The following is a 26667-nucleotide window of genomic DNA, read 5'->3' on the forward strand; positions in this document are numbered from 1 at the left end:
CACTCAATGAGATCATAGCTGATATGCTTGAGTTTTGAATTCCACATTCCCATCCACCCTTTCTGAACTGTTATGAGACAATTCGTCAAACACAGTAATTGAGTGAGATGAAAGTGGTTGGAAAAGCCATAAGTGGTGCAGGAGCAGGAAATGCTGTGAGGTTCCCCAGTGACAGAGTAGGAAGCGCAGGTTTGGGAGGATGACGTGGCTGTCAGCTAGTGAATGAGGATGCTTCACGTAGCAATGAGAGTGGGAGGTCATCATTCCTTGGTGAGAGGCGTGGACAATGGCAGAGTTGGAATGAGTGTGAAATTCCAGGGTGAAAATGGTGGAACGAACCCTTGTGAACCACAGAAGGTCATTAGTCTTCCTATGGCACCGCTGCACTTCCCTCCAAACCACTGATACCAATACAAACCCAGGTGGTTACCTCCAACTAGACTGGCATAATCAGGTGTCATGGACTCCACTGGCAACCCTGCCAGAAAAGAATAGTCTTCCACTTCATCCAGAACCTTCAAGTCCCTGTCACCAAAGCAGTGTGCCAATTTTTCTGGCTCTCTTTCTCATAATGCAGTGTAGCAACAGATTTGAAACTGTAATTCCTGGCCGGCAGCATTTGAAGTGGTGTGCAGCTGGGGTATAAATAGGGCACTCACGGCATCTATGTCGGAAGGTCCCGGCAGCAGCAAGCAAGACTGCCTTTGCAAGCACATGGTTTGACAAGATGTGTGCTGTGGGGGCTGATTGCATAGCTAATGTGATGAGCAGAGAGGATAGCATGAGAAAAGTGGCCAGAACTCAGGGAGGGAAATGTTGCAGGAAACTCCACAGAATTAACACTTGGCCAAAATATGGGAAGATTCAGGCCATAATCTCAGTTTTCTGACTGCCAAGCATCTTTTAGGTCTGTCCGTTACCCTGGCCCCAACAGCACATTATTTTCTTCTACGCAATTATCTTGTCAAATACCTTCAGTAATTCAACAATAGTTTGCAGTAAGGCTTTCCCTGATCGAAGCATATGTTACTCCTTCAAAACACTCCAATAAATTGGTTAAATGTGAATTCTCTTTTATAAAACCAGACTAACTCTTCCCAATTACCTTGAACTTTTTTCCAACATGCCGATTACGTTGAATTTTTTTCTGTAAGCTTCTTTTTTTATATAGATATTTTTATTAGAAAGTTAACATTTTTACAAGTTTACAAAAATAAACAACTCTCATATACAAACATTGATATACAATTAAATCAAATATACAATAGCCAAAATTTAACAAAGGAAAAAACAACCGAAAAAGAAAGAAAAAAAAACAAAACTCAACTTTCTACTAATCTAACCTACAACTAACCAGAGTGTATATTTAAGTCTCTTACATGCTCAGAATGTGTTAACATCAAATGTAATAAAACCCGTATTCGTGCGGGATACCTCTCCTAAGGGGCCCCGGACCAGCCAGGTTTGTAATCTCAATTAAATAAAAGCCCTCGTTAGGATAGCCGAATTTTCTATATTTATGTAATTCAAGAAGTGCTGCCATATTTTATAAAATAATTCGGTCTTTCGGTGCACCATATTTGTAAGGAAGTCAAGGGGAATACATTCCATAATTAATCTGTACCAATTTGAAAGTCCAGGGGGGGCCGTCAGCCACCCAGTTCACCAAAATATTATTCCTTGCACAGAAAGAGAGAATAGAAAATAGTCTCTTCCTGTACATGTCCAGGGAGGGAAAGTTCGAAAAGCCCAAAAGGAGAGATACAGGGTCCACTTTAATTTCCGTTCCTAAAATTTCTGTCAGGGTACTTGCTACTTTAGTCCAATATCTACGGATCTTATGACAGGTCCATAGGCAATGTACAAGAGTGCCCACCTCTATTTTGCATTTGGGACACATTGGAGATGCTCCTGCCTTAAATTTTGCCAATTGAACTAGTGCTATATGGGCCCTATGAAGTATCTTCAGCTGGATAGCCTGGGTTCGGTTACAGATAGTAATTCTTCTAGCATTTTCCCAAATATCATTCCACGTTTCTATAGAGATTTCTAGTCCCAAATCCTGATCCCATGTTTTAAGCAGATTGTCCATATCTCCCGATACTTCATCATGTAGTAGATGATAAATAGTGCTGACGGAAGATGCCCTCACTGGTCGTAGAACATTACATTCTCTATCTGATTTATAAAAACTATCTAATAACGTAGTCTTCTTCTGTATATAATCTCGAATTTGGAAGTATCGAAAGAGGTCTCCATTAGGTAATCCGAATTTCTGACGCAGCTGTTCAAAAGACATCAAGACCCCATCTTTAAATAGGTCCCCTAGACATGAGATACCCCTGGATCTCCAGAGTTTAAAAGTGGCATCTGTAAGCCCCAGTTGGAATCCCCATGCTCCCACTATCGGTGCATAGGGGGATGTTTTATGTGAATTACCCTCATTTTGCCGCATTATATTCCAAGCCTTAATTGTGTTTATTATTATAGGGTTTTTACAGTGATCTGTAATGATTTTCCTCTTGTCTGAAAATAAGAGGTTAATAAGTGGGTATTTCACTTGAGAAGCCTCGATGTCCAACCAGATTGATTGTGGATCAGACAAGACCCAATCAGCTGTGTAACTTAATAGGGAACTTAACTGATATTTCCTAAAATCTGGGAAGTCCAGTCCTCCCCTTGTCTGTGGAAGCTGTAGCTTCTTCAGCTTAATGAAGGGCCGTCTATGATTTCAGATAAAGGAACCTAGCCAGTCATATAACTTACGTAGAGCCATCCTCGGCAGCATCACCGGAAGTATTCTCATAGGATATAGGAGACAGGGCAGAACATTCATTTTAATTAGGGCTATTCTACCCAACCAGGAAATTGTAAGGTCTCCCCATCCCTGGAGGTCCTGCATTATCCTTTCCAGTAAATGCACAAAATTAGCCTTATACAACTGACCAAATACTGGAGTAATAAAAATACCTAAATATAAGAAGCCCTCCAGGGACCAACGAAAGGGAGAAAGGGATCCGTCCACTAAGTGGGGTGTCATAGCAAGGCCACCCATTGGCATAGCCTCCGATTTTGAAAAATTAATTTTATAACCTGAGAATGCACTAAATGTATTAATAACTTGGATTAGGCGAGGTACGGACATCAGAGGATTACTGAGGAATAGAAGAACATCATCTGCATACAGGGTAATTTTATGTTTACCTGTACCAATCCTCGGGGCCGCTATATTAGGATCAGCTCATAAAGCTTCTGCTAGTGGTTCAATTATTAGCATAAATAACAAATGCGAGAGAGGACATCCCTGACGGCAGCCCCTACCCACACTGAAGCTATCCGAACCTAATCCATTGGTAACCACAACTGCTTTGGGATCACTATACAATGTTGAGATCCATTTGGTAAACACCTGTCCAACGCCAAACCTTTCCAATGTGTAAAATAAATATGACCATTTCTGTAACTTTCTTAATGATTTGCTATGACCTTCCTCATGAAAGAATTTGTGCTAACTGGCTCCAATTTCCTGCTTTCTGCCGCTCTCCCTTTTTGAATAGACAAGTAGTTCCCAACTGGCAGAACCTGCCCAGAATCAAGCATATTTTTAAAAATTGACATAGCTCCTACCCCATTAGCCACCTGTTTTAAGACCTGAGGATGGAGTGCATCAGGACTTGGGGACTTACTAGCCCTCTGCTCCAGCAGTTTGGTCAGTACCATTTCCCTTGTTATTGTAATTTTAACAAGTTCCTCTTTTCCTTTCAGCTCTTCATTTATAGCTATTATTGGAATGTATCTTGTATCAACTAGGAGAAAGTGAGGACTGCAGATGCTGGAGATCAGAGCTTAAAAATATGTTGCTGGAAAAGCGCAGCAGGTCAGGCAGCATCAAAGGTGCAGGAGAATCGACATTTCAGGCATAAGCCCTTCTTCAGGAACGAGGAGGGTGTGCCAAGCAGGCTAAGATAAAAGGTAGGGAGGAGGGATTTGGGGGAGGGGCGTTGGGAATATGATAGGTGGAAGGAGGTCAAGGTGAGGGTGATAGGCCGGAGAGGTCGGGAAGAAGATTGCGGGTCAAGAAGACAGTGCTGAGTCTGAAGATTGGGACTGAGAAAAGATGGGGGGAGGGGAAATGAGAAAGCTGGAGGAATCTGGAGGATTCCTAGATGGAAGATGAGGCGCTCTTCCTCCAGGCGTCGTGTTGCTATGGTCTGGTGATGGAGGAGTCCAAGGACCTGCATGTCCTTGGCGGAGTGAGAGGGGGAGTTAAAGTGTTCAGCCATGGGGCAGTTGGGTTGGTTGGTGCGGGTGTCCCAGAGGTGTTCTCTGAAATGTTCCGCAAGTAGGTGGATTGGTCCTCACCTACCACCCCACCAACCTTCAGATACATCATATCATCCTTCGTCATTTCTGCCATCTCCAAACTGACCCCACCACCAAGGATATATTTCTCTCCCCACACCTATCAGCATTCCGGAAAGACCACTCCCTCCGCGACTCCCTCCTCCCTCGTCAAATCCACCCCCCCCCCCCCCCACCAACCCAACCTCCGCTCCCAGCACCCTCCCCTGCAACCGCAAGAAATGCAAAACTTGCGCCCACACCTCCCCCCTCACTTCCCTCCAAGGCCCCAAGGGATCCTTCCATATCCGTCAGAAATTCACCTGAACCTCCACACACACCATTTACTGCATCCGCTGCACCTGATGTAGCCTCCTATACATTGGGGAGACAGGCCACCTACTTGCGGAAAGTTTCAGAGAACACCTCTGGGACACCCGCACCAACCAACCCAACCGCCCCGTGGCTGAACACTTTAACTCCCCCTCCCCCCACTCCGCCAAGGACATGCAGGTCCTTGGACTCCTCCATCGCCAGACCATAGCAACACGACGCCTGGAGGAAGAGCGCCTCATCTTCCGCCTAGGAACCCTCCAACCACAAGGGATGAATGCAGATTTCTCCAGCTTTCTCATTTCCCCTCCCCCCATCTTTTTTCAGTCCCAACCCTCAGACTCAGCACTGCCTTCTTGACCTGCAACCTTCTTCCTGACCTCTCCGGCCTATCACCCTCACCTTAACCTCCTTCCACCTATCGTATTCCAATGCCCCTCCCCCAAGTTCCTCCTCCCTACCTTTTATCTTAGCCTGCTTGGCACACCCTCCTCATTCCTGAAGAAGGGCTTATGCCCGAAATGTCAATTCTCCTGCTCCTTTGATGCTGCCTGACCTGCTGCGCTTTTCCAGCAACACATTTTTAAGCATGTATCTTGTATCCCCTACATGAATGAGGACAGAACAGAAGAAAGAGATTTGTGAATTTCATCCGCCATTCACTATTAACTCCATATTTTCACTTTCCAGAGGAAAAGTACCCACTTTATTTTGTCTTTTTTTGACATACCTGTAGAAACTCCTGCTGTCTATTTTGTAATCCTCTAGCTAGCTTTCTCTCATTTTCTAAAGGTTTCCTCCAGATTAACCTTTTAGTCATTCTCCACTGTTATATGTATTCTGATGAATCATCTGACCTGCAACTTTGTATATTTGTCTGCTTTTTCATTAAGTTTCATACTTTTCTTAATTTTTTAATAAATGTTTTTTCATTAACCATGGATGATGGGTCCTCCCCTTGAAAAGTTTCTTTGTGAATTGAATTGAATTAGGTTTATTGTCACATGTACTCACATAAGTGCAATGAAAAGTTTGCAAAGTCACCATTTATGGTACCATTTTAGATACAGTGGTACCTAGGTCCAGGATCTTAGGAATAGTAGGAATATACTTGCTCTAAGATTTCTGAAATATTCTTTTAAGTGTCTGCCACTGTTTCTCTGTTGATTTACTTGCTTGCCAAGAATCCTAATTCACTTCTGTTAGCCCAGCTTCATGTCCACATAATTCTCATTATTTAAATTAAAACTTTGGACCTGCTCTTCTCTCTTTCAAATTGGGTGTAATATTCAATCATATTGCAGTCTCTGCTGTCCAGAAGTACCTTTACTATGAGGACATTAATGCAAATTGAATACACATTAATACATTTTCAATGAGAAGTCCAATATAATCTGCTCTCTGTTTGGATTACTCCAAAAAAAAATCAAAAGCATTCTATGAACTCCTTATTTAGGCACCCATTGCCTGACTTTTCTAATTTATCTGTAGATTGAACTCACTCATGATATTGTCACCCCCTTATCACAAAAATCCAGTATCTCTTCTTGGACACTTCATCATAAATTGTGGTTATTGTTCGAGGGCTGTAAATTATTTCCACTTGTCACTTCCTTCCTGTTCTATTCCCCATTTCCACCCAAACCAATGTTACATCCTGATTTTCTGAAGCAAGATCCTTTCTAACTATTGCACCAATGACATCTTTAACTAAAAGATTCACCCCTTCAAGGTTTCTCTAGCTTCCTATTCCTCTTGAATGTCTAAACAAAAAAAAAAGTCAGCATGGCTTCATGAAAAGGAAATTGTATCTAACTTATGAAATGCTTTTTCAAGGAAATCTCAACCAGTGTAGAGAGTGGGGAACCAGTAGATTTGTTGTATTTGGACTTCTAGAAGGCATTTGATAAAGTACTTCACAAAAGGTTAAGTTGCAAGAGTCCACGGCAGTATATTGGCATAGATAGAGAGTTGCATCATGGACAGGAAATAACGAATGGGGATAAGGGGGAATTTTTCAGGTTGGTGATTCGTGACCAGTGAAGCCTGACAGGGATTAGTGCTGGGATCACTCCATTTACAACATATGTTACTGATTTAGGTGAAGGAAGTGAATGTAACTGCAGCCAAATTTGCAGACGACACTAAACTAGGTGGACAGGCAGGTTGCAAGAGGGATGCAAACAATTTACAGAGAGATATTAATAGGTTACATAAGTTGCAAAAGGTTGGCAAATGGGGTATCATTTGGGAAAATGTGAAGTTGTGCATTTTGGAAGGGACAACAAAGAACAGCATTATTTAAATCGAGAGAAACTGCAGAAAGCTGCAACGCAAAGGAACTTGGGGATACTTGTGCACAAAACACAGGAAGCTAGTATACAGGTGCAGCAGGTAATTGGGCAGGCTAATGGACTGTAGGCTGTTATTTTGAGAGGATTGGAGTATAAAAGTAGGGAAGTCTTACTGAAACTGTATAAGGTGCTGTTGGGATCACATCTGGAGTACCGTGAGCGGTTTTGGTCCCCTTATTTAAGGAAATACATCATTTCATTGCAGGCAGTTCAGAGAGGGCTCATTGGAATGATCCCTGAGATGGAAGGATTGCCTTATGAGCAAAGGCTAAGCAAGCTGGGAGTCCACTCACTTCAGTTTAGAAACATGAGAGGTTATCTCATTGAAACATATAGGATTCTTAAGGGGCTTGATTGGGTAAATGCTGAGAGGATGCTTCCACTGATGGAAGAGTTGAGGACCAGAGGGAATAGTCTCAGAATGTAGGGGTGCCAAAAAAAGAGTAAGATGAAGAGGAATTTCCTCTCTCAGAGAGTTGGGAGTTTTTGGATCTCCTTGCCACAGAGAGCTGTGGGGACAGAGACCTTTTGTATAATTAAGGCTATGATACACTGATTCTTGATCAGGAGGGAAATTAACGGTTAAGGAGAAAAGGCAGGAAAGTGGACATGAGGAATGTCATATCAGCCATGATCCTATTGAATGGTGAAGCAGGCTCAGTGTAGGGTGGGTGCAAACAGCCTACTCCTGTTGCTATTTCTTATGGTCTGATGGTCATATATCACAAAATATGTAGGACCCAACTGTGTAATTCTGCAACTTCTGCATTGGCTATCAGATCATATTTATTTACTTCAACTAATGTGCATTCAGATAGAGATGCACAGACACAGTGCCTTTAGCTTTATGTTTTTATTATCATTGTAACACCTTGTATTGACCGTTGAAGTATTCTCAGATCTACGTTACCGACTTGGAGGTGGTTAATAACTTTAGGCCAGTTACCCCAGATTAATGAATGTTCTGCGACATGGGTTTGAATCCCAACATGGCAAATGGCAGAATTAGAGCTCAATAAAAATCTGGAATAAAAAGTGAGCTGATAGAAACTATTGTTAACTGTTGTAAAATCCATCTGGATCAGTGGTGCTGGAAGAGCACAGCAGTTCAGGCAGCATCCAAGTAGCTTCGAAATCGACGTTTCAGGCAAAAGCATCTGCAATCATTGTTTTTACCTCGTTGATTAAAATCCATCTGGTCCACTGATGTCCTTTAGAGAAGAAAATCTGCCATGTTTATCTGGTCTGGCCTACATGTGACTCCAGATCTACAGCAATGTGGTCAACTCTTAAGTGGCTAATTAGGGGTGGACAATAAATGCTGGCCTAGTCAGTGACACAGATATCTCAAGAACAAATAAAAAAGCACACACTTCCTAACAGCAGTCAGTCAGAACCCAATCAGCCCACTACTTTCCTGTGATTTCACTAATTTCTTATTTCCCAATCAGTTGTTGTCTGGAAACTGCAGATGGTAAACCTTGCCTTCTCTCTTGCTGCTGGGCCCGAGCCTGGGCTGCAATTAATCTGCTGATGCCTCCTGTCTTGAAGCTAACACTTGGTACTAAAGGAGTTGAAAACCCACCTGGACAGTAGGACCACAGCGTATCACTTTACCAGTAGTGATCAATCAGAAGGCTGGCAGCTGTGCAACTTTAGCAGTGCAACGAATTGGAGCACTTTCAAATTTGGATAAACATTATATTCAGCTATCATGCCAGAAGGGCCTCAGCAATTGAAGAGGTGAAGCATTCAATGGTAGACCAGGAAAACAGTGATGGCCCTGTACACTCGAAAAAGGAAAGAGCCCCACTCGCTCCCCAGGACATGAACAAAAGGCTAGCTGGGTAAAGCCAGTGCACTCACATGTGGCTGGTCATTCCAAGGCAGGTAACATCCCAGTGGTGTCATAAAACATTCCTGCCTTTGAAAATATTCTGCGATGCCAGGAATGCACTGGTCTTCCCTTGTAGCACCTTTCATCATCATTCCGACATTGACCAAAAACTGAACTGGACTAGCCACATAAACAGTGTGGCTACAAGATCAGGTCAGAGGCTTGGAATCCTGTAGCAATTAACTCACGTCTGGTCTCCCCAAAGCCTGTCCATTGCCTTCAAGGTGCAAGTCAGGAGTGTGATGGAGTACTCTCCACTTATCTGGATGAATGCAGCTCCAACAACAGGCTATAAACTGACATCTAGGACAAAGCAGCATGCTTGATTGGCACCACATCCACAAGCATCCATTCCCTCCACTGCTGACACTCAGCAGTAGTGTGTACTATCTTAAAAAAAACTTCAGAGATTCACCAAGATTCCTTTGACAGCACACTCCTAACTCCCAACCACTTCCATCTAGAAAGACAAGGACAGCAGGTATTTGGGAATGCCACTACTTGCAAATTCACTTCCAAACCTCTCACCATACTGGAAAATAATGTTTATGTATATTTCTCAATTAGGCTCCCTCATTCTATGACTATAAACGAGTTCAAGGCCAAACTCCACAAAATGCTTGTTACAAGACCTGTTTGTACATGTGGTCAGCTTTAAGTAATATTTTTCAGAATGTGAAGCATTGATTCAATTATAGATTTTGGTGAAAGATTAAAACGGATTCCACATTGATGCTTGCCAGTCTCTGATACAACTTGTTTCCATCTTGCTATCAAGCCATTTTTTATATGAAGTTATAATTCTTCGTTTTCCAGTGGCAGATGTTAGCTATTGGCTGGAGCTGTGGTTTTATTAGATCCCAAAGGAAATGCACTGCCAACTGTCTAAGTGGAGCTCTAGTGCAAACAGTACCATCGACAGAAACTGAGTGATACTTCTGGTTTATGAATAAGGAAATCGCTTCTCTTTATTTCAGAAGTTAGTCATCTTTGAAGATATATTTTGATGAAATTTAGGTTTTCACTTTTAATTTCATGTTTACATCAGAATGATATAAAAAGATCTATCTTGTCAAATTATAGAGTTATTCTCTGATTCTGGTACTAAATAGACAAAATTGAATTACAATAAACTTGAAAACTAATTGCCGTCTCGACATACTCTTGCTGTAACCCATTCAAAGTAAACCAACTAACCTGCACATTACATTCATTCGTTAATTAATGAATCATGTGATAAAAAGACTAGAATTCCAGTATTAATTCATCAGAGGCAGTTTCATAAATCATTATTTTTGCTCAGCAAGACCTTTGACATGTTAAGCTTTCAATTCTAGATGAGCATGAAAAGGGAATGGGAATGCAGTCACTTTGCACAGTCTCAAGTCATCTGAAAAACAAATCAGTCAGAGTTTGCTTTGATCAGTTTGACAACTTCAGCTCAATCACAACTTCAGAAGAGAAATCAATACAGCATAGGTACATAATGCACATTCAACAAATAACCTTATTCTCTGTCAAACAATATTGTTAAAGTAGCTCTGTCAATCATTTTATGGTATCGCTTTATATGCAGTGAGTTAAAGATACAGGACTATGTCAACAATTTCCTCCATTGCATTTTCTTATCAGACTATTATGATGAGCTCAGCATTTCCCTTGATGGAGGGAGGGAAAGTTTCTGTGTCTTTCTCAGTAGCTGTCAAACATCTCTCGTCTGTCAGTTATCCAGCAAAGTTGGCTGCAATCTGGAGACAGGTGGCCAAATGACTTTCAGCTGGAATTCCAGCACCACTGAGAAAATGTGATTACCTCACTAGAGCTGCCAAGGTAAAACTCGATTCCACATAACTCCAACTGTCTGCATACTCTTGCACTGCTCAATTTCAGCACTACCAACCCTGTACATTAACATCTGCAAATATCTCACTGGCTCATATTTATATTCATTTTCAAATACTTGTATGCATGTACCGTTAATCCAATCAATGTATTTTCATATTTAAAGGTCAAATTTAGGAACTCCAGTTTGAATAATAATGTGATTCCATGACAAAATTGCCTTTAGCTGACATTCTATTAGCCAAGCAACTGGAGGCCCAAGTGAATCAGTTGTTGAGGTGAAACTCATGAATGCTTATGTCAAATTCAATTACAGTTCAACCAAATTCAGTAAGATGATAATTTTTGAAATCTTGTCCAAAGTCTAGTCTGTGTGCTAAGAATTATATATTCAGACAGTTATGAGCTTTTGTGTTTGCTGATTGCTTTTCCATCACCTGACAGGCTAACTTTGAACAGAAACCCCCTGTCTACCATTGGTGAAATGTTCCACATTTCTGTACAAGTTGCACCAGGTTATGAGAATGGAAAATGAGTTAAACCAACCAATGCTCCAGTGCACTCATTGACATAGTGATATTCAATTAACCAAATACTACTACTTAGTTCATTCGCCAGTTCTAATGCATTCATTACATAACTTTGCACAGTATGTACATGGATGAAAGGCTCCTATCAAAAAGCAATGCAGGACATCCATTCAAGTTAAAGACCTTTGTGAGTCTTTCTCATATTGAACATAGCTTCAAAATATATATGACAGTGGGTATAAGATTCTAACACTCTAAGTCTTGACATAAAGTTGAAGGTGTGTACTGTACCTTTAAGAGAGAGTGAAATCATTTTTACACAGAGCTTGCAGGCACCTGTCATGTGACCGACTAGCAGCCTCAGAGTATACTGAAGAATTGAAAATACGTAACATTTGGATGTGAAACAAATATCTGAGTTTTGGTTGCTACGTTGACTACCATTTGAATTTAACCAGTTTAGCTTATGCCCCAGGATACTAAAACCGAATTGAGTTTGAATTTACTGTTTTGCCAACATCGAACCAATGAGACAATCTGATGTTTGGGGTATAAAGAAACAGGCATTTTGAGAGTTAGCCAGACAGAGAGAGAGAGAGAGACCACTTCCTAATATCAGAGTAACTGCAAAGGTACCTTTTTCATATGAAACATCTTTGCAGCAAAAGACCAAAGATGACCCAGGGAGATCTACAGCCAGAGGAAGACAGACACTGGAATGGCAGCTGCTTGTGGTTTGAAATTAAGTTGATGTAATTTTAATATGGGTAGTTAAATGAACAATATATTATTATAGAGTTGGAGGCAGATAACAAGCAGTTAAGAGAAAAGGAGGCATAGAGTTGTAAATAGTTGTTGCTTAGTGTTCATCTTTTGAGTTAAAGAATAAATTGATTTTTTTTCTTTAAAAGTGGAATTTGGGAGTTCTCGGTCACTCACATTTTAATAGATTACGAGGCGAGATGAACTTTTCTGGGTGTTTGGTTTAATTAGCAGAGGGGTTTACCGTCGTGTCGTAACAATATTCAAACAGTTATGAGCTTCTGTGTTTGCAGATTGTTTTTCAATCACCTGGGAGGCTAATTTTGAATAGATAACCCCTGTCTGCCGGAATGTTCCACATTTCCACACAAGTTGCACCATGATTCTGAGAATGGAAAAGGAGTTAAACCAACCAATGCTCCAGTGTACTCATTGACATACATGCAAGAGTAGTGATATTCAATGCAGTGCATCCAATCAAGTTAAAGACATTCGCGAGTTTTTCTCATATTGAACGTAGCTTCAAAATATATTTGACAGTGGATATAAGGTCCTAAGCCAAGTCACAGAAGATGACAGCGAGCTATCAAATGTCTTTCTTCATATTGTTGATACAGATTGCACAAAGCAACAACCACAACACAGTCTCTACAATTCCACCGGTACTCTGCTTCCCACAAAGAACCTTCTGAATATGTAAATGCTATCAGTTCCTACGCAGCCCAAAAAAGTCTGCCCATCAATCTCACAGGACTCAACTTTCCTTAATGGGCTTTCGTACAGCACTTTCCATCAAAGACTTTTTGAAAGCTCAGATGTATACTGTCAGTTGAGCTTCTATTACCTGTCAGCATTGTAACTTTTTTAAAATATTTTTTTAAATTAGTGAGAGAGAGCCCTCTTTTCTCGAATCCATGCTGTGATTCTCTAATAACTCCTCTTTCAAGGCGATAGCACAGTGTATATGTAATAATCTCTAGCAACGTTTTTGCAGGATCGATGAATAGTAGGCACAGGATTTTCTGAAGGTACTTAATAAGATTAATTAGAAGAAAATTATACAGAAGCAAACTAAGCAGCAACAACTCACAACCCACCACTTTTATACAGTTTTTTATAAACTCTGGGCAACTTCTCTTTGCTTTAACAGGCAACAATTAATCATAACTCTTTCTCAAATCCGTTCTGTGAACAAATAAAAGCCAAATGCCAAAGCATGTTTTTGCACCTTCTTGGATTTGCAGTCACAAGTGATATCGCCCAGAGATCAGTAAGAGGATCCCAGATTTTCACTACATAAATCAGAATACAGTTAGATATTCCAATATTAGCAAGAAGAGTGAAGATGAAATAGAAATACATGCTGATTAAGCAAGTTGGAAAACAAGTGTAGATGTACTTTCAGGTATTAAAATATGAGGTAACAATTTGACTTCTAGCATAGAAGATGGAAGTGTAAGAAAAGAAGCATAGAAGATTCTTATTGAACAAAATAATATTGTGACTCAGGCACACAAGCTAATAAAAATGTACACAGCATTTAGAAAATCAGGGTCATTGCAATGGTTGACACCCTGTACATAATCCCCCAAAATAATTAAGCTACAAACGTTCTCCAGAATAAAACTGAAGCACATGCGCAACATACAGTTATTGAGTGACATATACTGCACTTGCTGTAGGGAGTGCCCAGTTTATGTTTTGCCTGCATGTCTGGACCTTACCAAGGTCAACTAAGGACAACTAGATTGCCTTCTCTTCAGTATTTTAGCAAGCGAATTCAAAGTGCTCTGCCTAGTTGCTTCTCTGACTGCTCCTCAAAAATCTAAAATAAATCAGTGATCCATAGATAACTAACATATTTTAACTGGCTGCTAGTACTCCAGAATTCTGGCCCTGACTGCCAAGGTTTCCAGCTCATTGTAATCTGTGCACTGGGAGCATTAGTAAACAGGTTCCCTCACCGCACGGAGGAATAAGCAGGTGGAACAATATCAAGATCATGTAACCCGATTACATTTCCATTTTGAGCAACCCACTTTAAGGAGCATAAGACACCATGGAAAAGTGCAGTAACAATTCACCAGAAGGGATCGCGGATAAAATATCTAATTATGATGAGAGTCTCAGTAAAGTAGGATGACATTTCTGCAGAAAAAAAAGATTAAGGCTGATTTGATTGAGTTTTTTTAATACAATGCAGAGAACTGGAAACGTACTAAAGGAATGAATCTCTTTTGGAAAAATAATGCAGAATTAAAGACTGCTGACTATTAATTCAAGCTGTTCTGGTTAAAAGAGAATTTTAAAAGTCTACTTCAAACAAAAAGCTGTGAGAATATGGAAAAGCAACAAATCTAAAATAATCTAAGATGCTTAAACAGAAAGTAGGTACTCAGGACATAAAGGTAAAAGGGTGGGTGGGGAATGAGTGGTGGCTGCAAGCACAAAAATTGGATTAAACATGTTGTGCTGCCATGCCTAATGAGATGGCAGAGCAAACACAATGAACTAAAAAGTACTCTTGAATTCATGACAATCCACTGCACATTACAACAGAAAATACCAATATCTATGATTGTGGATGAATACTTTCTGTGACATTTTCCTGGCTGCTATTTCAGTAAAAACTAAAATGAAGGAGTCAAAGCATCAGACAGAAGTATATTGTATAATAACTTAAAACTTAGCAGCAACATTAACAATCCCTGTTAAGCAATTGTTGATAACAGTGAATAACATCTAGGCTATTACAATTGACACGATTTGGTACAAGAGACGGAATATTCAACAGCATTAGCTGAAGTGATTGATCTGAAGTATTTGGTAATGTAAAGTATATTATGTTAATACTCAATATTGAAGTGTATCTAAATAAAGAGGCATGGCCCTCGAGTATAATGTCATGTATCTGAAAATCAACCTCGGTACTACTCTAGGTGTTTAAATCCTACAGTAAACCTTGTGAAGCTTGGCTTAGAGTACTATAATTTAACATTTGCAAGGGTGTAGAGCAAATAAATATTAAAATTCCTGGGCACAAAATAGAAGCATTGTCCATAGAAAGTGGCAGACCTGGGGTAAAAAAAAGTGATGGGCTTTCACTTTATAATACAGCCCAAAAATCTGAATGCAGTGTTGGATATGGGAAGGAAACCATTGTACAGATCTGTTTTTCTCCAGTGTGTCTGGGTATGTTCACAGGCTGCCCGAGAGAGTTCACCAGTTATTCCATTCCTAGGTTCACATTATTGACATCGGCTAAGAGTAGATATGCCTCTGTAGTGAGCCACAGGCTTGACACACTGTCATATTACAGTACAAGCCACAGGGAAACATGATACATTTTTGCATTTCTTCTTTCATCTGTGGTGGGGCATCTGTAGTTACACCAGCGGGGTGCTCCTTTAAATTGCATACACTACCTTGGGGCAGTTTTCTCTACTGTTCCTTTACAGACCAGCTACCTTGATTATTAAAATCAGACCATGCATGAAAATTAGGAGAGGCCAAGGGTGTTTTTGACAGAGTCCTGTATGTGCCCTCTGCTACAATTCTGGCAGCATGGCAGGGGTCAGTAATTAATTACACATTTCCTTTTGGTGAAGCTGTGTCCTTTGCACCCACACCACACTCGACGAAGTGACTTGCAGACTTGCCCTACAATTTCTCACAGAATGAGCTTGCAACATACCGTGGGAGGATGAGGAAGAATTTGATGAATGAGTAAACTCTGAAAACCTCAAAAAAATCTGCTGGGAAGTAGCTTTGAGATTAGACTGGAAATTGGTTAGTTCCCACTCACACTACCAGAAAATGATATGGTGGGCTGTTGAGGGCAGATGGGGGCAGGGATGTTGTCACTGAAATAGAGGAAACAAAACTTTCAAATTGTAACTTAAAAGAAGTGAATGAGGACCATATTCAACACTGCTTCTTTTAAAAATAATAGCAATTCAATATTGAATGGCATACAAAATGCTTTCCTTAACTGAATGGGATATAGAATAAAATTCAGGGATTGAATAGTGGATCGGCAGAAAATACTGATTAGGCCACTTTAGCATTTTGAGTCTAGTGTGATGAAGGGTACATATTTTATATGTCTTAATATCATTCTTGGATTTTGGATTTCAAAATAGAATCAGATGGATGTTGCTTAGTTCTGTGAAGGGTTGTCTTTTAAAAGCAAAAAGTCAGAGTCCTTTCAGAAAAGTGACTGAATTTAATATTGTGTCAGAAAGCAGGTGTCTGCAGACCAACATGGTGTTAATGGGAAGATCTTTATGCAGGGAAGGTAAACATATAAACAGCCATTAGTTTTGTTTTCAGTTTAGAAGAATTTGGGATTGAACAAGTTTGTATCCAAATTCAGCTCAGAATACACCAGTTTTGAGTTTAGAAAGAGGTTTAGCTTCTCCACAACTAGTAGTTCAGGGAACAAGTTACCTCACTGTAACAGTTTACAGGGGAACCTTGATTATTCGGAATTCGATTAACCAAACAAAATACTCCCACCCGTGTCCTTTGGATAATCAAGGTTCCTCTGTTGTTGGTTACATGTTGAAACCAAGAGAGTTTGGTCAGAAATCTGCAAGTAATTAGAAGGAAGAAAGTTTAGGCTTTGAAAATGTCACATTGACATATTTTGAAAGGACTAATGGAGTTGTCTCCACAGTATATGACAAAAATATTGAAAGAGTCAGTTAAGTAGAAACTTATGAGTTGAGATAGAGATATATTTCTCTGGACTTCAGTCTCTGTAATGTAAGAGATTGATAAGAATTTTGCCAGAGTTTGAAATGACAGCTATGATGAAAGACTTGCTTTGATTTGATTTATTGTCACATGTACCGAAGTACAGTGAAATGCTTTGCTAGCAGTACAAGCAGATCAGAGTAAGTAGGAAGTACAGATCATCAGGTGAAAAAACAACTTGGACAGAGTACGGCATTCAGATTACACCACACAGACATGTGCTAGGCAAGATCAGCATTATTTGAAGTTAAAGTGTCCAAATCTAATCTAAATGCAAGGAAGAAGCTGTTCTTGCATTTATTCAAGCTTCTTTCTGACGGAAGGGGTTGGAGGAAAGCATTGGTTAGGCTGGAGTGGTTTAGAATGAAGGAATCTGAACAGTGACTTAATGTCTACAAAATTATGAGGGGCCTAGTTACAGTAGACAGAAAAGAGCTGCTTCCACATGGGGAGAAATCAATTATCGGGGCACAGATTTATGATGATTGATAAAAGGATTAACGGATCAGGAGAAAAATCTTTTTCACCCAGAGAATAATGGGTGCTGACATTCGCTGCCTGGTTTTGTGGTAGAAGTAGAAATTCTCAACTCGTTGAAAAAGTACCTGAGGTACAGTAACGTGCAAGACTAGAGACCTGATCCTGGAGGTGGCAGCAGAACGGGGAGCTAGTTTCGTTCTTTTTCTTTAAGCATGAGACAGGATGGGCTGAATGGCCTCTTGCAGTATTATAACTTCTCAATGCTTCTATAGTCTGATACCACATAAATTTGCTCACACACTTTTAATTGCTCTCATTGTTAAAATATGAAAGTTCTCATGTTTAGAGAATGATTACCAAAAAAAACCACACTTACTATATTCATTAGGGTCAGAAGATACTTCTGCACATGGTCCAAGCCATGAAAGTACACCACTGTGTCATCAACTCCAAGAAGAACTTCTATATTATAGTCATTGTTTCTGCTATTTCTTCGTACTCTCCTGATTTTCTTGATCTGCTCTTCAATGGCTTTGTGTCTGGCTTCTAGATCATGCAGTCCACTCAAATCGGGTTCTGCCAGAAAGAAGTTAATTTGTTAGTCAAACTTAAAAGTGTAACATCAAGGTAAAATTAATTTGTTTATTTCTTTTAACATAATTTTAAAAAGCAATCGCTTTATGTTCTTTTTTCATAATAATAGCATCAATTCATCTGATCAAAAGGTATCTTTTTCTTCAGTTTTCACTTTTTGCAAATTTTGAGCTCAATAAAGTGAAGGTTGCCGGTACGATTATTTTTTTCTGGATACCCATGGATAAGCTTTCCTGAGTCCATCCAACAAGATTGGGGTAGATTACTGCCTACTTTCCCAACCACATCTGATGCCAGCACAAGATCTTGAGGAAGAAAGGTGCTGTCGAAAATTAAAGGTGTCGGAGGCAATTTCAGATTACAGGAATTCCTGCTGCTACTCAAGGCCTGCAAACACTTCCTACTTAGCAAAAGAAATTCAACTTTGTGCTAATATGGTTTAGGCCCAAATTCCAGAATTGAATTCACCAATGTAACATGTTTCCATTTCCATTGCTATGACCCTTTTCAATAAAAAAAACTGTATAATTTACTACTCATTTAAGAGTGGCTTGTGCTATAACCTAGGAGAAGGTGCAGACTGCAGATGCTGGAGATCAGTCAGAGCATGGTGCTGGTAAAGCACAGCCAGTCAAGCAGCATCCGAGGAGCAGGAAAGTTGATGTTTCGAGTATAAGCCCTTCATCAAGAACGCCTTAATCAGGAATGTGCTATAACCTCACAACAACTCGGAGTGGCACAAAACATTTCCCAACACAGCCTTATTGCCAGAAAATAATAGGCTTTTGGTTTAACCAGGTCAACTATTTCTACAGAACAGGAAGGATGATCCCTTGCAGCACGTTTGAGTCACACCATCCTCCTTGCTATTGTTGAAACAATGAAATGAGAAATTCAGAAAATTCAGGAAAGGAGCTTGAAGTTTTATCACATCTTTCGGGAAAATAGACTGCCTCCTTTTGTGATACATACGAACATGTAGGGTACAAAATCAGTTGCATTTATTTCTTATGGAGGAATCAAAATGACTGCAAATCACATCAGACGCCATTTTGCCGAGCACAGATCCGGCTAACATCCTCCAGAAGGATAAAAAGCAGAGCAATAGAGTTAGTCAGCATGTGGCATTGAATGGAAGCCATTGATGTCATTTTGGAATTCAATGCTCTTCTTAATGCAATCTCTTAACCTCACACAGCTGAACACACATCAGGCAGTAGTCAGAAGTTCAAGTGCGCAGCTACTTGTCACACAGACTCAGTTTCATTAGTCAGCTGAACTGTTAGTGGAGAAGAACTCAAAGACAAATGTTTCCAGGTGGATGAGCAAGAGGTTGGAGCAAATTTGAACCAAATACATTCTGACATTACAATGTTAAAACACCAGCAGGTTATCAGCCAAAGAGCAGGTATTATAACAATCATAAAAACAACAATCTGCTTTCCCGATTAGACAAAACATAGTATAGTTTGGGGAGAGAAAATAGGAGTCACTGACAGAAAATTAGTGAGTGTGCATAATATATATATATCTTAAGTTTTTATTCTTGCAATGAAATGTTACTCAGGTTATAAATAGCAGGAAAATATTAATTAATTTGATTGTTTTTCATCACCAAAATAGATTTTTCCCCTCTACAAAAACAACACAATGAAAGATGATATTATTTTATTCATTCAGGGGATGTGAGCCTGCTTGCTAGGTCAGTATTTATTGTCCATCCCTACCTGTATGAAGGATGATAGTGAGCTGTCCTTTTGGACCACTATAGATCCTAGGTGAGAATACACTCAAAATTGCTGTAAGGAAGTTGTTGTATGAAAAGGGTTAATACTGAGGCAAGCCATTAAAACCATCAAATAAGATGATATCCTGTGGGCAGACTTGGATCTTAGATTTGGGATCTTGACGGAGTGGGACATAACATCTGATCTCCTTTAAAGTCTCTGTAACAATGTTTATCAAAGCAAATCATATCATTCAAGAGAATCAGGAGTCAGAGGTGACTGTAGTGGCCATCACGAAGGCAAAGGTGCTGGGAAGTTGAAGTCTGAAAGTGGATAAATAATCCGGACCAGATGGACTACACTCCAGAGTTCTGAAGGAGGTAGCGGAGAAGATTGTAGTGGCATTGGTGGTGATCCTTCAGGAATCACTGGAGTCATGGAGGGTCCCAGAGGACTGGAAAATAGTTAATGTAACACTACTGTTTAAGAAGGGACGTAGACAGAAGATGGAATACTATAGGCCAGTTCGCCTGACATCAGTCTTGGTAAGATTTTAGCGTCCATTATGAAGGATGAGATTGTGGAGTACTTGGAAGTGCAATGTAAAATTGGGCTGTGTCAAGGGGAGATAATGCCTGACAAATCTGGTAGATTGCTTTGAGGATGTAACAAATAAGTTAGGGGTCTTTTTCAAGATGGTAGCCAGTGATTGGTAAAGTTCAGTAGGGGTCAGTCTTAGGACCACAGCTATATATGAATGATCTGGAGAAATGTTGCTCAGTTTACAGAGGACACAAAGATGGAGGGACAGGAAGTGTTGAGGGCGTGGGAAGCTGCAGAAGGGCTTCAATGGGCTTTGAGAGTGGGCAAAGAAGTGGCAGATAGAATACAATGTAGGAAAGTGTGAGGTTATACTCTTTGGTATGAAGAACAAAGACACAGACTATTTTCTAAATGGAGAAAGGCTTTGGAAATCTGAAGCACAAGGGGCCTTAGGAGCTCTAGTTCAGATTGTCTTCAGGTTAATATATAGATTCAGTTGGTGGTTAGTAAGGCCAATGCAATGTTAGCGTTCATTTCAAGAGGGCTAGAATACATGTGCAGGGATATACTGCTGAGGCTGTTTAAGGCTGTGGTCAAACTGCATTTGGAATATTGTGAGCAGTTTATCTAAAGGAGGATGTGCTATCATTGGAGGGTGTCCATTACAAGAGTGATCCTGGTGATGAAGGGCTTGTCATACGAGGATTGGTTAAGGACCTGGGCCGTACTTAATGGAGTTTGGAAGGAGGAGGGGGAAACTGATTGAAACTAACAGAATTCTGAGAGGCCTGGATAGAGTGGACATGGAGAAGATGTTGCCACTATAGGAGAGATGAGGATTAGAAGACACAGCTTCAGTATACAGGGATGATCCTTTAGAATTCAGAAGACAAGGAATTTAGTCAGCCAGAATGGCATATCTGTGGAACTCCTTGTCATAGAAGGCTATAGAGGCCAAATCATTTAGTCTTATATCAAAGTAACATCTAATTCATTGCTAACATGCAATAAACTGTACTTTGCTAACACAAAAGACTTCTCTAGTTAGACCAAGAAGAAATTTTCCTCTATATCACTAGACCAAGCAGGCCCTGAAGCTTCCTACATTTAAGAAGGATAGTGACAGCAACTTTCATCATGAGCAGAACAGAGCATGCCCAACACCAGGACAGCATTCCAGGATTGTGCCAGTGAAGCTGGAATTCCAAGTCAGATGGTGTGTGGTTTGGACCGGAACCTTCAGATAGCGATTCTGTAATGCATCAGATGTCCTTTCCCTTCTGGATGCTCGCGGTCATGGATTTGGAATGTACTGTTAGAGGAATCTTGGCAAGTTACTGCAGTATAACTTTTAGATGGTACAACTGTGCTTTGTGGTGAAGGGAATGAATGTTGAAGATGGTCAAGTAAAATTCATGCGAAAGTCTAAATGAAAAATTAACAATTAGAATTGTTCAAGTCTTTAAACTGTAGAGCAAAATCTTTGTTAAATGGTCTCCAGGACAGCTTGACAAACTGATCATTCATCCTCTGTACTCATTAGACCTTACGAGAAAATAACATTCTGTTGGAAAAAGTCTCTCAATAAAAAGAAAAATGAACAATTATTATAATCACTGCTGGATGCTGCACAGTAAGATTGCTCTCCTGTAGATGTGAATATATTCCAGTATTTTTAAATGTAGTATTAAAGCTTACATATGAATTTCAGGATTTTCCTCAGAGCTACTTCCACAGCACAATTATTAATTCACCAGAAGTATGGGTGGACACAAGGTTACAATGGTGGTTGTGATGTGGCTGTAACTTTCAGGAAACTCTCAGCATTGTCTGGAAGTCTTTTAGTTCATGTAAACACATCTCCTTTTTTAATACAGACATAATTTATCATCAAGGTGTTGATTACATCTTACAATGTTCCTTTTCGGAAGCCATGGGTCATGTTTCCCCACCTGCTCCTGTCCTTAATTGTGTCGTAAAGTGTGGCATTGGAAAAGCACAGCAGGTCAGGCAGCATCCGAGGAGCAGGAGAATCGATGTTTTTTGGACATGAGCCCTTCATCTAGAATTGAGTCAGGAATGGGTAAAATCAGGTGTGAGAGACTGGATATTCAAATTTACCTCACATTCCAGACTATCTACCCTGGTTGGGAAATGTGTCAGTTGTGATTTCTCCAATTCTTCAGTGATGTCAGGATTTCCAGCAAAGGCTGAGGAGTAGGTTGAAATTTATCTTCATGCTTTTGTCATTTAAATTCCCGTGGGAACAGCAAGAGCTAAGTCAGTCATGCTGAGGACTCAGAAAGCAGTTTTACAGCTAAGTTTTGTAACTAAGGCTGATGTTGTAAGAAAATTTAAATCAGCTGTCGATATCCCCTCATATTCCTCCTTCCTGTGCTGTCATATCCCTATGCATTCTCAGACTCCCTACTGTCCCCTCCTGGGCGGCACGGTGGCACAATGGTTAGCACTGCTGCCTCACAGCGCCAGAGACCCGGGTTCAATTCCCTCCTCAGGCGACTGACTGTGTGGAGTTTGCACGTTCTCCCACTGTCTGCATGGGTTTCCTCCAGGTGCTCCAGTTTCTTCCCATAGTCCAAAAATGGGCAGGTTAAGTGAATTGGCCATGCTAAATTGCCCGTAGTGTTGGGTGAAGGGGTAAATATAGGGGAATGGGTCTGGGTGGGTTGCTCTTCGGTGGGTCGGTGTGGACTTGTTGGGCCGAAGAGCCTGTTTCCACACAGTAAGTAATCTCACCTTTGAAATTCTCCTCTGCAAAAGCAGCTGCTTTTACACCTTCAAAGTGCCAATCAACCAGTCATTCACAGTATTAGTTAATAAATCTTTAATCCTCTTAGGCCTTTTTAATCTTGTCCAAAGAAAACATACATTGAAGAAAAAGAAGATTATAATAACTTCAGGAAAATGTCAATCAAACAAAGCCTGTATCCCTGTTAAACAATGTAAAACTTGAGCCCATTACTCAGTTTTGGAATTTGGCCAAGGAATCATAATGAGACCATTTCAACAAACATAACACTGAACAGATGACCAAAGACATCTTTTTTAGTTTCCTAATGACCTCTTTGTGAATGCTTGGCCGAGTTACAAGATTAAGCACAGCTTAAAGGAGAGTCCTAGCTTCGTTTTATTGACAGCTTTATGAAGTCACAATAAGTTATTCTTTATTTTTGTTTATTTGGGCAGGATTATAAATGAAAAAGGACTAATGCTTTGGAAAGGGCATGGAAATATGGGGACACATGGTGTAGCATTGAGTGAGGGTTACAGAACCTAACAATCATGTACAAGGTTGGAACAAAAATAATTAACTTCATCAACAATCAAAATTTTCAGTACATTTCTTTATTTACTGATCAAATTCTGAGGCAAAAACATTTATTTACGAAAAAATGGAGATTTTACTCTAGCCTAATTTTCACACCAAATTTAGGCATGTGGAGGTAGTGAGATCTGAATCAATGATCTGTAGGCATTGGTCCTCAGGATTCATCTACAATTTTGAGGCAATCTGCACAAGCAGCTCATTCAGTGGGAAAACACTTATAAGTAAATGCCGGCAAGAATGGTTAGGCTAGGCTATGAGGAGAAAAACCTTGATGTGATGGTTACAGAGTTAGTGAAGTTCTGCTACTCCCTTTGAATCCACAGGAAGACTTTAGATTTGGAGTAAATTATGGGCTGCTGCCTCACAGCGCTAGAGACCCGGGTTCAATTCCCGCCTCAGGCAACTGTCTGTGTGGAGTTTGCACATTCTCCCCGTGTCTGCGTGGGTTTCCTCCAGGGGCTCAGATTTCCTCCCACAGTCCAGAGATGTGCAGGTCAGGTGAATTGGCCATGCTAAATTGCCCGTAGTGTTAGGTGAAGGGGTAAATGTAGGGGAATGATTCTGGGTGGGTTGCTCTTTGGAGGGTTGGTGTGAACTTGTTGGGCTGAAGGGCCTGTTTCCATACTGTAAGTAATCTAATCTAAAAAAAAACCTTTCTATAAATGAGCAAAGGCTGATGAAGCATTCTGAGCACTGTCATGTAAGATGTATCATATATCTTATTTTAATTGTTTATAAAGAAATTGAATTTTCTTTATACACAAATCAATGTGTTTGTTGACAGGGTTCTGGCTGGAATGCCATGATTCTAGGAATTTTTGTGTGTGTCTCTGTTAGGCTTGTCCTAGGATGGATGAATTGCCCCAGTCAAAGTGATGTCCTTCCTCCACTGTATGTAAGGAAATTGGTGAAAGACCAACTTGTTTAAACCAAGGAAAAATATATCAAGTCAGTTTTTAGTCTGGGATCTGCCTTGCCCAATAATTGCATTAGCTGGGATAAAACAGCACAAATGATGCAACACTGGGTCCACAAATCCTAAACTACATTCAATAAAGAGTCAGTCCATTTGACTGCCAGAGAAATGGCTAATGAATGGGTCCAATAAACTTATCTGGGGCAGAACACCTATATTGAATATATAAGGTCATTTTTCTGTAAAATTGATGTGTACATGTTTAATGCCCAAAATATAATGCAATGCATGTCCAATTCTATTCTGTGATTCAAAGAATTAAGGAGTTCTATTCACCACTGAAAACTACAGAGTTTATGCCTTTATTATTATCAAGCATGTGTTAGATATTTCTAATTTTTTCACTGTACACATAACTATTAAAATCTTTCACTAAAAATATGCACATTTTAAAATTCTTTTTGAGAAAACTGAGTATTATATTACAGCACTGAAAGCTCACTTACTTGCCAGTGTTAATCATCCGTTAGAGCAAGCTGGAAACAAACAGTAGCTTGCTGAAAAAAAGTAGACTATTTGTGTAGATTTACAACCATCTCACATCCTACTCCCAAGGCAGCAGCTTTCAACATTTCACACATAGCACAATATTTTCTTCACAACTCAGCAGGATAAAAACATTTGTCTTATTCTTTGTTCATTTCTCAGAGCTTCTTCCTCAAGAGGATACCAATGATATAAGGCTTCTTCCAAAACCAATTCCAGCCACATTCAGCAAGCTCCTTTTTACAAGAAACAGTAATCAATAGTTGTATTTTTTATATTCAGCATCATTAACTGCACATGTCACTGGGTAGGATAATTATTTCATGGCCAGGTGTAGGATACTCTAGTTACTGAGAATATAACTATAGAAATTGCAACCTGTTCAAAAGGTAAATGAGTGCTAATTGGAAATGTTGAAGAGATCCAAAGACCAGGAGACAGGAGGAAGATAAAAAGAACATATTCCCTCAAATATATTAACATGCTAGGCATATGATGCGATTTTCACCAGATAATGTAAAGATTTATTGTTAACCAGTTCATAAATGGTAAAAAAAATTAGGCAAGTGTAGTGATCACACAGTCATCTCAGAAAATAAAATAGACCAAGAAAAGTGTTTTTGGCAAAATTGACAAGCAGTTCAATTGTGGCAAAACGAAGCTGTGACCAAAAAGATAACTTTTTATTACTGCAAAACTGATTCAAAGTTTAGATATTTATTACTTTTGCTTAATGAACAATTAGGATGCAGGGGACATGGCAGTGTTATAGCTATGTCACTAGATTAGTTTCCAGAGGCCTAGACTAATGTTTGGGAACGAAAGTTAAAATCCTATTGTGGCAGCTAGTGAAATTTAAGTTCAATTAATAAATGTGAAATATGGCTATTAACAATAATGACTGGTATAGAAACTCTTCTTACTCACTACAGAGCTTTAGGAAAGGACATAACCTTACCTAATATGGCCTGTGACCCCAGATCCAATATGGCTGACTCTTAATTGTCCTTCAAAATGGTTTAACAAGTCAGTCAGTTCAAGGATAATTAGGGATGAACAACAATTGCTCAGGTGATGAACACATTCCTGTGAAACATAAATAAATTGACCTGCAAAAGGTAGATATACTTTTGCTACAGAGATTTTCTGCTGTCAGAAAGCTGAGAGAGGAAAATAAACCTGATGTGCATGGTAAAAGGATTGACATTTCTTTGGTGCATCTTGTGACTGGTAACTGAAGACAGTTGAATCCTGCACTGCTTTAACCTCAAAGGAGCGTGGCTGAGTTTCTCAAGTTACAGTGCAGTGGTGAAAGTTAACTGACCTCATCAACGCTGACCTTAAAAAAGCAGCAAAGTTTAAAGAAAGATTGATAATTCAGCAGTACTAACAGGAAGACTGATTTATATAATATTTGTCATTATCACTTGTGAAATTCATCAGAGTTTAGGTCAACCTGTGGTTACCAGTTTACCCATTCTCAACAGAATCTAGGAGTTGTTGAAAAAAATCTCAATTAAAAATAACTTGATTAAAGCCCATGTTCAATGTTTACAGCATGTGCACTTCCAAATAACTCCCTGATGCATTTTCATTTGAAAGTGGGATGAGTAATAGCATATAATATGGCAAATACATTCATGGTGGACTTGAAGTCATATAACAACTGAAAAAGTCATAATGAACACATCAACT

At 39.8% G+C, this 26667-nt stretch overlaps 1 protein-coding gene across 1 annotated transcript in view; it reads right to left on the reverse strand.

The window, feature by feature from the left end:
- The window catches only part of LOC140492085 (A disintegrin and metalloproteinase with thrombospondin motifs 2-like), a 240277-nt gene that overhangs the window by 84194 nt on the left and 129416 nt on the right, over window positions 1-26667 (reverse strand). Inside the window, exon 4 of the mRNA XM_072590792.1 lies at window positions 17674-17873. Coding sequence (XP_072446893.1) covers window positions 17674-17873 — 200 coding nt within the window. The remainder of the gene's footprint in view (window positions 1-17673; window positions 17874-26667) is intronic.

The sequence above is a fragment of the Chiloscyllium punctatum genome, chromosome 20, assembly GCF_047496795.1.
Source record: "Chiloscyllium punctatum isolate Juve2018m chromosome 20, sChiPun1.3, whole genome shotgun sequence".
Lineage (NCBI taxonomy): Eukaryota > Metazoa > Chordata > Chondrichthyes > Orectolobiformes > Hemiscylliidae > Chiloscyllium > Chiloscyllium punctatum.